Below are 13,605 nucleotides of genomic sequence, written 5' to 3' on the forward strand. Positions count from 1 at the left end.
CAATCACCTTGCAGCTTTCCTGTGATGTCACTGTTCACTTTGTTTTCAAACTCTGGCACACCTGGACTCCTCTCCCGGAAGGGAAGTGCTCTTGGCTGCAATCCTCGGCCTGTATTTATCCGCTCCTCACTCAGTGTTCTTCCCACAGGTCTGATCCTCTCCGCTGCTCTCCCAAAAGGTAGGAAATCACATCTAGAAGTTCCACAGCCATTGCAAACTCAAAAGATCCCCCATACTGCACAAGTGTGACATTTTACCATTTCCAACACCAGCCACACAATTGTAAATTTAGCAGCAAATTAGGGAAGTTGAATGACATGGGCCATAAACACCAAGATTTGGATTCATCTCATTCCTCGGAGTCCTTGGCAGCCAAAGGAATAAATTTTCATTCCATCAGCTAGATCTCAAGTTAAAAGTTGCTGCTCTATCCTTTGGAGAGGCCCTATGGAAAAGTTCAGAAATAGCTCAATTTCCGGTTCAAGAGCCTCTGGGACTAATGCTGTAGTCACTCTGGCATGAAGGCGTCAAGCAACATTATGGGCTGATAATTCTATTTGACAGGTTACAGAACCCACTATAGTGTAGAAATTAGAACAGACAAAATTATATAAACTATGGAACATATAAAGTTAATCTGACCATTACACTGTTGCACCAATAAACCAAATGTACAGTACTTCAAAATAAACCCAACACACTAATGTTGTACCCATGGTACCTGTAAACTCCAAGTCTAATTGGGGCTTTGGGAGTATAGGCAAAACCCCGTTTTGTAGCCATAGTCGATATCAACCACGCTTACTGCTTCCAGGATCAAATTAGTATTAAAGCAAAGAGACCTTTGGAGCATACTATTGCAGAATATGGATAGTAGCCAAAAGTACTTTTGACCTTCATTCTTTGTGACAGAGTCATAGAGTTATACTGCACAAAAACAGGCTTTTCAGCCCATCGTGGCTGTGCCGGCCCTCAAACACCTATCTATTCTAATACCATTTCCAGCACTTGGCCCGGAGCCTTGTATACTGTGGCGTTTCAGGTGCTGATCTAAATACTTCTTAAATGTTGTGAGGGTTCCTGCCTCTACCACCCCTTCAGGCACTGTGTTCCAGATTCCAACCACCCTCTGGCTGAAAACATGTTTCTTCAAATCCCTCTAAACCTCCTTCGCCTTACTTTATTTATTTATTTAGAGATACAGCACTGAAACAGGCCCTTTGGCCCACCAAGTCTGTGCCGACCAACAACCACCCATTTATACTAATCCTACATTAACCCCATATTCTCTACCACATCCCCACCATTCTCCTACCACCTACCGACACTAGGGCAAATTTACAATGGCAAATTTACCTATCAACCTGCAAGTCTTTGGCTCTGGGAGGAAACCGGAGCACCCGGTGGAAACCCGCGCAGACACAGGGAGAACTTGTAAACTCTGCACAGGCAGTACCCAGAACTGAATCCGGGTCGCTGGAGCTGTGAGGCTGCGGTGCTAACCACTGTGCCGCCCTTAAATCTATGCCCCCTGGTTATTGACACTTCCGCTTTGGAAAAAGAGTTTCTTCCCATCTACCCGATCTTCTTCTTCTTTGTTCTCCTTGTCTCGAGAGACAATGGGTAAGCGCCTGGTGGTGGTCAGTGGAGCAACGCCTGGAGTGGCTATCAAGGCCAATTCTACAGTGACAGACTCTTCCACAGGTGCTGCAGAAAAATTTGTTTGTCAGGGCTGTTACACAGTTGGCTCTCCCCTTGCGCCTGTGTCTTTTTTCCTGCCAACTGTTAAGTCTCTTCGACTTGCCACACTTTAGCCCCGCCTTTATGGCTGCCCACCAGCTCTGGCGATCGCAGGCAACTGACTCCCACAACTTGTGATCAATGTCACAGGACTTCATGTCGCGTTTGCAGACGTCTTTAAAGCAGAGACATGGACAGCCAGTGGGTCAGATACCAGTGGCGAGCTCACTGTACAATGTGTCCTTGGGGATCCTGCCATCTTCCATGTGGCTCACATGGCCAAGCCATCTCAAGCGCTGCTGACTCAGTAGTGTGTATAAGCTGGGGATGTTGGCCGCCTCGAGGACTTCTGTGTTGGAGATACAGTCCTGCCACCTGATGCCAAGGATTCTCCAGAGGCAGCGAAGATGGAATGAATTGAGACGTCGCTCTTGGCTGACATACATTGTCCAGTCCTCGCTGCCATACAGCAAGGTACTGAGGACACATGCTTAATAAACTCGGACTTTTGTGTTCCGTGACAGTGCGCCATTTTCCCACACTCTCTTGGCCAGTCTGGACATTGCAGTGGAAGCCCTTCCCATGTGCTTGTTGATTTCTGCATCTAGAGACAGGTTACTGGTGATAGTTCAGCCTAGGTAGGTGAACTCTTGAACCACTTCCAGAGCGTGGTCGCCGATATTGATGGATGGAGCATTTCTGACGTTCTGTCCCATGATGTTCGTTTTCTTGAGGCTGATGGTTAGGTCAAATTCGTTGCAGGCAGCCGCAAACCTGTCGATGAGACTCTGCAGACACTCTTCAGTGTGAGATGTTAAAGCAGCATCGTCAGCAAAGAGGAGTTCCCTGCTGAGGACTTTCCGTACTTTGGTCTTCGCTCTTAGACGGGCAAGGTTGAACAACCTGCCACCTGATCTTGTGTGGAGGAAAATTCCTTCTTCTGAATACTTGAACGCATGTGAGAGCAGCAGGGAGAAGAAAATCCCAAACAGTGTGGGTGCGAGAACACAGCCCTGTTTCACGCCACTCAGGATAGGAAAGGGGTCTGATGAGGTCACTGAATTGTGCCTTTCATATTGTCATGGAATGAGGTGATGATACTTAGCAGCTTTGGTGAACATCCAATCTTTTCTAGTAGTCTGAAGAGACCACGTCTGCTGACGAGGTCAAAGGCTTTGGTGAGATCAATGAAAGCAATGTAGAGGGGCATCTGTTGTTCGCGGCATTTCTCCTGTATCTGACGAAGGGAGAACAGCATGTCAATGGCCGATCTCTCTGCACGAAAGCCACACTGTGCCTCAGGGTAGACGAGTTCGGCCAGCTTCTGGAGCCTGTTTAAAGCGACTCGAGCAAATAATTTCCCCACTATGCTGAGCAGGGAGATCCCCTGCTCCCTCGTCCCAGCACAGGCAAAGCAGTTCATGTAGTGCTGAGAGTATAGCAGGCTTGGCACTCTTGATTATTTCAGGGGTAATGCCGTCCTTCCCCAGGGGTTTTTCCGCTGGCTAGAGAATCAATGGCATCACTGAGTTCCGATTTTGTTGGCTGTACGTCCAGCTCATCCATGACTGGTAGAGGCTAGGCTGCATTGAGGGCAGTCTCAGTGATAACATTCTCCCTGGAGTACAGTTCTAGGTAGTGCTCCACCCAGCGGTCCATTTGCTTGCGTTGGTCAGTGATTGTGTCCCCTGATTTAGATTTGAGGGGGGCGATCTTCTTGATGGTTGGCCCAAAAGCTCTCTTAATGCCATCATACATTCCTCTGATGTTTCCGGTGTCTGAGGCCAGCTGAATATGACTGCATAGGTGTTGCCAGTAGTCATTTGCGCAGCGCCTGGCTGTTCTTTGTGCAGTGCTTCTGGCTGCTTTAAGTGCTACAGATGTTAACTCGCTGGGGGCTTTCTTGTAGTTCAACAGTGCAATGCGCTTAGCGGTTATGACAGGTTCCATCCAGCTCTTCAAAATGAGATTGAAACCAGTCTGCATTCCTCTTCGCACGTTTGCCATAGGTGGTCAAAGCTGACTCATAGATGGCGTCTCTGATGTGGGCCCACTTGGTCTCAGCATCCCCTGTGGGAGTGTTTTGAAGGGCTGTTACAAGTGAATTTAGAAATTTTTGTAACAGCTGTGGATGAGAAGTTCTGCTTCTGCTTGGAGTGATGCAGCTTCTTTGGTTTGAGTCTAACCTTGCTGCACATCAGGGAGTGGTCAGTGTCGCAGTCCGCACTGTGGAAGCTGCGTGTGATTTGGACACTGTTTATAGAGGCTCACCTTGTGACGATGAGGTCCAGCTGGTGCCAACAACGTGATCTTGGGTGCCTCCATGAAACCTGGTGACAGGGTTTAGTGTGAAAGAACGAGTTTGTGATGCAGAGGTTGTGATAGGTACACAACTCAAGCAGTCTCTGTCCATTCTCATTCATCCTTCCAACGCCCAAAGCAGGAGGGCCATGATTCATGGTCAGCCCCAACCCTGGCATTAAAGTCCCCCAGCAGGAACAGGTGTTCGGTGTTGGAGATGCTACTAATGATATTATGGAGTTCCTCGTAAAACTGGTCTTTAGCTTCAGGTGGGGAGCAGAGTGTTGGAGCATACATGTTCAGTAGGTGTACTGGACCAGAGGCGGTGAGCAGTCGGATGGACAGTATGCGTTCCGAGCCATTTGAGGGAGGCTCCATCATGCTGAGCAAGGAGTTTCTGATGGCGAAGCCCACTCCATGCTGTCTTGGTTCTTCAGGATCCCTACCCTGCCAGAAGAAGGTGTAGTCTTGCTCTGTTAGAGATCCACTTGCAGGGAGGCGTGTCTCCTGAAGTGCTGCAATGTCCACATTGAGTCCACTGAGCTCGTTGTTAATGATGGCGGTCTTACGAGAATCGTTGATTTGTGTAAGGTCTTCTGACAGGCCAGGACACATAGTTCTGACATTCCAGCTTGCAAAACGAAGGGCTGGTACCTTCTTTCCTCTTTTCGTGCTGTTTGGTGCGGTGTTGCAGTCCACTTTTCGGGCAATGACCCTGAGCTCCAAGCACCCATTGAAGCAGGTGGTCTGTGGCGGGACAGAACCTTATTGACCGGGGGCTGCCCGGTTTGAGGCGGGCGGTAGCTGTCCAGTGAGGTGCGATGACCTCTCCCACCGACAAAGGCAACCCGTGGCGCCCAATCGCTACGCCAATTGAGCTGGACTTATAACCCGTAACTGCTGCCTTCCGTGTTGTTTCGGTCGCTATGGAGTGACCTCTCCATGGCGCATGCCTGGGCGAATGTATGGAGGTTGAGAGTTGCCCAAGCGTCAAAACCCCCCTCTTGGCCTTTCTGGTGGGATCCAAAGAGTGCAGAGCACGATGTTTGGCACCGGTATGGCTGCAGGAACTGCCGAAACATGCCAAAGGTGACACATGACCGCCTACGGGGTTCCGCTCCGGATTTTCTGTTAGGGTTTACTCCCTTAGTCTTGGTCTCGCCCGAGACGCCCACAAGGCAGTGGGGTTGTTAGGGCCCCTACACAGGGGTAGGAGGATGCCGGTGGGAGGAGGGGGTGCGAGGGGGAAGGGGTGGAGGGAAGGGGGTGCGAGGGGGAGCTGGGGAGGGGGCTGTAAGGGGGTGTGTATCTTTGCACCTCATAATTTTGTATACCTCAAAAAGGTCCCCCCTCAGCCTTCTCTGCTCTAAGGAAAACAACCCAGCCTATCAAGTCTCTCTTCATAGCTGAAATGCTCCAGCCCAGGCAACATTCTGGTGAAACTTCTCTGCATCCTCTCCAGTAGAATCACATCTTTTTTTGTTTTTTTTTCTCCCAGCCTGCTTCACACTGCTCCCATCAGGACCCGGGGACTTGTCAGCCCGCAGCTCTAACAATTTGCTCAGTACCACTTCCCTGGCGATCGTAATTTTCTTGAGTTCCTCCCTCCCTTCCACTTCCAGACTTACCGCTAATTCTGATTGAAATTTACAGGTTTCACCAACACCAAGATTAGGTTTACAGAAAATGAAAGCAATTTGCCTTTTTTTGCTAAACTGCTTCAATTTTTCCTTTTTCTCCTGTCTCCTCTCTTAATTCCATCTTTCTTTCTCTCTATTTCACTTGTCGAATATGATTTTACATTGAATTATATATTCCAATTTGCACTTCGTGGTTGAGACTGCATAACTCAATAATGATTCTTCAAGCTGACTGGTTAATGAGATACATAGTTGCTTGCCCTGTTCACACAGATCTCCTGTAGAGGCCTTGTTTTAGCTAACGAACAAAATGCAGTATAAAACGCAACAGAAAGTCGGCAGCACATTTGTTCACTAATGTCCATAAAATAAGGAACATAGGAAGATAGGAACAGGAGTAGGCTATTCAGCTCCTTGAGCCTGTACCGCCATTCAATCAGATCATGGCTGATCCACGGCCTAACTCCATATACCTGCCTTTGGCCCATATCCCTTAATGTCTTTGCTCAACAAAAATCTATCTATCAATCTATCTCAGATTTAAAATTAACAACTGTTCTAGCTTCAACTGCTGCTTGTGGGAGTGAGTTCCCAACCTCTACCACCCTTTGTGTGAAGAAGTGCTTCGTAACATCTCTCCTGAACGGTCTGGTCCTAATTTTTAAAACTACGCCCCCTAGTTTCAGAATCTCCAACCAGTGGAAATAGTTTATCTTTATCTTTTCCTGTTAATATCTTGAAGACTTCAATCAGATCACCCCTTAACCTTCTCAATTCTAGCAAAAATAGGCTTAATTTGTGTAATCTCTCCTCGTAACTTAACCCCTGTAGTCCAGGTATCATTCTTGTAAACCTATGTTGCGCTCCCTCCAAGGCCAATATATCCATCCTAAGGTGTGGTGCCCAGAACTGCTCACAGTACTCCAAGTGGGGTCTAACCAGGGTTTTGTACAGCTGCAGCATAACCTCTGTGTCTTTATATTCCAGTCCTCTGAATATAAAGGCTAGCATTCCATTAGCCTTTTTGATTATTATCTGCACTTGCTCGTGGCATTTTAAAGATCTATGCACCTGAACCCCCAAGTCTCTTTGGACATCCACTGTACTTAACCTCTTCCCATTTAGAAAGTACCCTGCTCTATCCTTTTTTGGTCCAAAATGGATAACCTCACACTATTGAAATCCATCTGCCGCAGTTTTGCCCACTCACCTAGTCTGTCAATATCTCTTTGCAATTTTATGCTATCATCTAGACTGTCCACAATGCTGCCTAACTTTGTACCATCAATAAATTTGGATATATGACTTACTATGCCATCATCCAAGTCGTTAATGAATAATGTGAATAATTGAGGCCCCAACACAGATCACTGTGGGACACCACTAGTTACATCCTGCCAATCGGAGTACTTACCCATTATCCCCACTCTCTGTCGCCTACCACTCAACCAACTTCCTAACCATGTCAATAATTTGCCCTCAACTCCATGGACTTCTACCTTAGTTAAGAGTCTCTTAGGTGGGACTTTATCAAATGCCTTCTGGAAGTCCATATAAATAACATCCATGGACACTCCCCTGTCCACGACCTTAGTCACCTCTTCAGAAAATTCAATGAGATTTGTCAGGCATGACCTTTCCATCATGAATCCATGCTGGCTGTCCCTGATTAACTGAAATTTTTCTAGGTGTTCAGTCACTCTATCCTTGATTATAGACTCCAGCAACTTGCCCACCACAGATGTCAGGCTAACTGGTCTGTAATTTCCTTGGTTCCCCCTTTCACCCTTCTGAAAAAGTGTAGCGACATGTGCAACTTTCCAATCCAGAGGGACCACTCCTGAATCTAGGGAACTCTGAAAGACTTATAGTTAGGGCATCTACAATGTGCTCGCCTACTTCCTTTAACACCCTCGAATGGAAACCGTTAGGTCCTGGGGATTTCTCTCTTTAGTTCCATTAATTTCCTCGTTACTGATGATTTACTTATATTAATTGTATGAAGTCCCTGTCCCCTATCAGCTATTAGCTTTTTCGAAACTTCTGGCAAGTTATCCTCCTTTTCAACTGTAAATACTGAGGCAAAGTAATTGTTCAACATGTCTGCCATTTCCCCATTATCAATGACAATATCTCCAGTTTCAGCTTTTAGTGGGCCTACATTGCTCTTGACCACCCGTTCTCCCTTTATGTAAATAAAAAAGTTCTTATTAATTTTGATGTCCCTTGCAAGTTTCCTTTCATAATATCTTTTAGTAGCTCTTATAAGCTGCTTTGTGACCCTTTGCTGGTCTTTGTAGCAATCCCATTCAGCTGGATCTGTGCTGCGTTTTGCATTTCTGTAAGCAATTTCTTTTTGTTTTATGCTATCCCTAATCTCTTTAGTTGTCCATGGCTGTTTTTTCTGTGAAGTGGAGCTTTTTCCTCTCAGGGGTATATACGCACTCTGTATTTTGTTAAATGTTTCTTTAAATATTCTCCATTGTTCTTCAGTCATTTGACCCATTAACAGATCTACGCAGTTTACCGTTGGCAGTCTCTGTCTCATCCCAGTAAAGTCAGCCTTATCCAAGTCTAAAATTCTAGTAGCTGATTCGTGCTTTTCACTTTCAAACGCTACCTTGAATTCGATCATGTTGTGATCACTATTTGATAAATGGTCAAGCACAGTTAGGCTACTAATTAAATTTGGCTCATTACTCATAACTAAATCTAATATTGCCTGTCCCCTTGTTACATCTAGGACATATTGCTGTAGGAAACTACCCCGGACACATTCCAGAAATTCACTACCTTTCTGACGGGTGCTAGTCTGCCTCTCCCAATCTATGTGTAAGTTAAAATCCCCCATTAATACTACTCTGCCTTTGTTACACACTTGCCTAATTTGTGCATTTATACAATCTAACACCTCAGAACTGCTACCAGGGGGTCTATACACAACACCTATTACAGTTTTAGATCCTTTTCTGTTCCTCAATTCCACCCATAAGGTCTCCACTGGATGCTTTCCCCTCATTATATCCTCCCTCACCAATGAGGTGATATTATTTCTAATCAGTAAGGCTACTCCACCCCCTCTGCCATTTTCCCTGTCCCTCCTGTAAACTTTATAACCAGGTATATTTAGTTCCCCGTCCCGACCATCCTGCAGCCACGTCTCCACAATGGTAACCACATCATAATTTTCCATTTGAATTTGTGCCTGCAGTTCATCTAGTTTATTTCTTACACTCCCTGCATTTGTATATAGAACTCTTATTTGGGCTATACCCCCTAACCTGTCCCTCAGCACTGATGCTTTATTTGCCTGTTTATTACTTCTCTCTTCTGGTTTAACCAGTATACTTCTTGCAGTTTGGTAACAATTAGCCTCACCACTAACCTGCACTCCTCCCTTCTCCTTTAACTTCCTGTTTTTCCATGTAACTAAACCCTCCCCCCCACTATTTAGTTTAAAGCCCGAACTGCAGCCCTAGTTATACGATTCACCAGGACTCTGGTCCCAGCATGATTCAGGTGGAACCCATCCCATCAGAACAGCTCCCTCCTTCCCCAGTACTGGTGCCAATGTCCCACGAATTTGAGCCCATTTCTCCCACGCCAATCTTTGAGCCACGCATTTACCATATAGGGCCATATAATCTCCATCTGTCCAATTATGGAGGACACTCCCCACTTCTCCAAGCCTACAGAATTCAGGCACAACTTGGCTACAGGTGGTGACTGCAAAACAAATTATCTGGTCATTATCTCATTGGTGTTGATGGGACGTTGGTATGTGTAAATGGCCTGCCAGGATTTATACTTTACAACACTGACTTCAAAAGTACTTCATTACCTCCAGAGATGGCTTTGGGACATTCTCTGGTCATGAAAGGTGATGTACAAATGGAAGTCTTTCTTTCATACTTTAAAAGTAATGCACTGACTGTGCAGCACTTTAGGACATGCGAACAATTTGGAATGTACAGTAGAAATACAAATTTCTTCTTTCCTGACACACACTTTGAACACTTCCACACCCACTGTCCTATCAACACCTCCTTTGTTATCACTTGCCCCACCTTACTTGCTTAAAACCTTTCTAATATCTGCCAGTTCCAATGAAGGGCCACTGACCTGAAACGTTAACTCTGATTCTCTCTCCACAGACGCTGCCTGATTTGCTGAGTATTTCCAGCATTTCTTGTTTTTATTTCAGATTTCCAGCATCTGCAGTATTTTGCTTTTATATTATTTAACATTTCCTGTCGAGTTAGGGAGGCGTATAAGTGGTTCGGTGTTCCATTGGACTTTGAACTGTACAACAACTGGGCATAAATACTTGCTTTAAAGCAAGAAGTTACATTTATATAACACCTTTCACGGCACGCAAATTATTTTATAACCAATTAGGTACTTTTGGAAGTGTGACAATGCAGGAGTTTTAGTTTAAAATGCACCAGTTTGCAAAAAAAAACAGTTCCATATGTTTAAATAAATTTTCAATCTATATCACCTGTTTGGACCCATCTAATCTTACTCTACCACCCTTTGAAAGCTGCTGACCAGGATTTACCTATAGGGACCGATGGCTCCCGGTGCCTTGGTGGTACTGATAATCCTCCTCGCGATCGCTGCCATTCTATCTAGGCAAGATTCCAAACCCGACACACACGTAACCTTCAGACGTGCCGGCAAATAGTGCGCATGCGGCACCAGGGCGTTGTGCGACCCGGGATTTGTAGTTCCAGTGAGCGCATTACCGCGCAGCCGCACTGTAACTCAGCAAGGGGGGCGGGGAGTGGTTTGATTAGCAGCCAGTGCGGCTCACGCTAGCTCACGTGTTTGATGGTTGGTCTGAGTTGGGTCGCGTGGCGGTGGCTCTGTGCGCGGGTTGCGTTCAAGTTCTGAGCCGAGATCTTTGCCGTAAAAGTGTCGGTAAGTTCGTTTGTATACTTAATGGATTCGGCACATCATTTCGGAATTTTGTTTGTAATATAAGGTAATAAAATGGATTGTCGCAGTGTCCCTGTGCTGTATGTCCGTTTGCGGGGAGAGTGTACTGATAACGAATGCATTGCGCATGCGGTTAGCTGGTTTGCGCACGCGCGATGTTGCCGGATTGGCCCCACGCACGCGCAGTGATCCTCACCTTGCCCGGCTGCCCATTAGTCACGTGGCATCTTAAAGGGTGAGTGCTGTAAAACATCAGTCTGGTTGTAATAAAAACAGAAAGTGCTGGAAAAACTCAACAGGTCTGGCAGCATCTGTGGAGAGAGAAGCAGAGTTAACGTTTCAGGTCAGTGACCCTTCTTCAGACATCTCCATCTGATCCCAGGACCACTACTTTGCAGAAAAGCAGTGGTCTTTTCCCTGGTGCCCTGTCCTATATTTATTTCTTGGCCAACTACCCTAAAACAGGTTATCTGATCGTTGCTGTTTGTGACTACTGGTTGTGTGTAAATTGGCTCCTATGTTACAAAAGTGACTATGCTTAAAAAGTACTTTGTTGGCTGTCAAAAGTGCTTTGGGATGTCCTGAGGTTGTGAAAGTGGTATGTAAAAGCAAATCTATTTTTCTTAAATCACTGTAGATTATTGGGTGGGGTTATGGATGAAGAGAGAAAACTGGCTCATAAAAGTATGATAACTGGGTCAAAATATTTTATTTTTCAATGTTACCATTAATGAATGGAATTGAGCTAAACTCATTTTCCTCACACTCACTTTGGTTCCTTTTAGTCCATTTATATTGGAGCATTTTGGGATGGCCAGCTGTTTTTTTAAAAAAAAAAATGCTGATTTATCTTGCAAGGTATTTAGCAGGAACTGGGGCAGAAAGGATGCCTAAAACATAGGCACTGTCATGCTGATGAGCTTAAATGATTCCACTCCCTTTTAAACAGAGAGTGAAGCAGCTTTGCTCGGCAGAAGAAATAGGAGTAAACACTTGAGCCTGTTTCATTGTTCAATAAGATCTTGGCTGAACTTCTACATCAACTCCACTTTCCTGCACTATCCCCATATCCATTGATTTTCAGCACCCAAAAGTCTAGCCATCTTGGTCTTTGGTATACTCAATGGCTGAGCATCCACGACTCTCTGGGGTAGCGAATTTTAGAGTCACATCCTTGAGTGGAAAAGAAATTCTCCAGCTGACTCATTATCCTACGACTCTGATCCCTAATTCCATATTTTTCAGTCAGGGGAAACAATTTCTCAGCATCTACCCTGTTGCGGTTGCTAAGAATTTTGTTTCGATGAGCTCACCTCTCATTTTCTTTAATCTCCAGAATAGGCCCTTTCAACTCAACTTCTCCTCTATAATACAGCCCTCTCATCCCAGGAATCAATCTAGTGAACCTTCTTTGCACTTTCTCTAAGGCAAGTATATCTTTCCTTGGGTAAGGAGACCAAAACTGTGCCCAGCACTCCAGATGTGGTCTCACTAAAGCCCTATACCATTGCAGTAAAACTTCCTTACTCTTACCCTTTATTGCAAGTGGGTTGGAGTGTAACATATGAATTGCCTTCCTACTTGCTTTCTCTGCCTACATGTAACTTTGTGATTTGTGTGCAAGGACACCCAAATCCTCTGAATATCAAGATTTACTAGTGTGCAGTAGCTGCAGTATGTGGAAACTCGAGGACGCCAGTGTGATGCACAGCAACCATGTCTGCAGTAAGTGTCTGCAGCTCGAGGAGCTTCGACTCAGTAAGTGAGCTGGAGACGGAGCTACAAACACTGATGCATCAGAGAGAGGGAAAGTTACTGGACACTTGTTCCAGAAGGCTGATTTGGCCCACGGTCAGGGACAGGAGGGTGTGATTGCGAGTGAAGCAGGTAAAGGGATCGAGATGGCAGAAGTGGAGGAGCCTAAGCCCTTGCAATTGTCCAGCAGGTTTGAGGTTCTTTCAGCTTGTATGGATGAGAGCGAGGACTGCAGGATGGATAAGCACGTGGTACAGGAAGCTATTCAAGCGGGGCGGGAGGAAAGAGGAATGTAGTGGTAGTATGGGAAGTATAGTCAGAGGATAGACCCTGTTCTCTGCAGCCAAGAGCAAGAGTTCAGTAGCCTGTGTTATATGCCCGATGCTAGGGTTCAGGATAACTGCTCAGGGTTGGAGAAAAACTTGCAGTTGAAGGGGGAGGATCCAGTTGTCATGGTCCATGTGGGTACCAATGACATAGGACTAGGAAAGAGGTTCTGCATAGGAAGTATGAGCAGTTAGGGGCAAAATTAAAAAGCAGAACCTCAAAGGTAGTAATATCTGGGTTATTACCTGAGCCACGAGCAATTTGGTCTAGGGTAAATAAAATTAGAGAATTAAATGCATGGCTCAAAGATTGGTGTGGGAGAAATGAGATTTGATTCATCGGGCATTGGCACCAGTACTGGGGAAAGTGGGACCTGTACCATTGGGATGGTCTTCACCTGAATCGTGCTGGAACCAGTGTTCTGGCGAGTCGTATAACTAGGGCAGTAGAGAGGGCTTTAAACTCAAGTGAAGGCTCAAGTGAGGATAATTTAAAGAGAGAAGAGAAGGCAAGATAGCAATAAGGATAAAGATAATCAGGGTGTGAACTAACAAAGTGAGGAGGAGGGTTCGAGAGAAGTGAGATTTAGAAATCCAAAGAGAAAGGCCAAGGCATCAGAACAATATAGAGTTGTGGGTAAAGACAAGCAGAATAGGACAGGAAGAGACAGAGTTTAACAAAATTGTAAATTATCAAATAAAATCATTGAAGGGAATAGAAGCAAAAAAATGAAATTAAAGATTCTTTATCTGACTGCACGAAACATCTGCAACAAGATAGTTGAACAGGAAACCATATTTTGGAAAGACAGACAGAATAGCAAAGGAGGAGGGGTAGCACTGATAGTAAAGGATGACATAAGGGCATTTATGAGAAAGGATCTGGCCTCAAGATCATGAAG

The 13,605-nt window shown here is 45.4% G+C and overlaps 2 protein-coding genes across 5 annotated transcripts in view; one reads left to right on the forward strand and one right to left on the reverse strand.

Annotated features, from left to right (window-relative positions):
* Window positions 1-10,375, reverse strand: part of rida (reactive intermediate imine deaminase A homolog) — a 62,266-nt gene extending 51,891 nt beyond the window's left edge. The window contains exon 1 of one of the 2 annotated variants that reach the window (XM_068031149.1): window positions 10,243-10,375. In XM_068031149.1, the coding sequence (XP_067887250.1) occupies window positions 10,243-10,307 (65 nt within the window). In that variant the 5' untranslated portion in view covers window positions 10,308-10,375. Of the gene's footprint in view, window positions 1-721; window positions 821-10,242 lie in introns of those variants that run through there. The other variant, XM_068031150.1, reaches the window with a different exon arrangement.
* Window positions 10,376-10,484: 109 nt separating this feature from the next.
* Window positions 10,485-13,605, forward strand: part of pop1 (POP1 homolog, ribonuclease P/MRP subunit) — a 77,438-nt gene continuing 74,317 nt past the window's right edge. For 2 of the 3 annotated variants that reach the window (XM_068031146.1, XM_068031148.1), the window contains exon 1: window positions 10,485-10,604. The gene's annotated coding sequence lies outside the window, so the exon portion shown is untranslated. Of the gene's footprint in view, window positions 10,605-10,855; window positions 10,966-13,605 lie in introns of those variants that run through there. The other variant, XM_068031147.1, reaches the window with a different exon arrangement.

Source organism: Heterodontus francisci, chromosome 5 (genome assembly GCF_036365525.1).
Source record: "Heterodontus francisci isolate sHetFra1 chromosome 5, sHetFra1.hap1, whole genome shotgun sequence".
Classification (NCBI taxonomy): Eukaryota; Metazoa; Chordata; class Chondrichthyes; order Heterodontiformes; family Heterodontidae; genus Heterodontus; species Heterodontus francisci.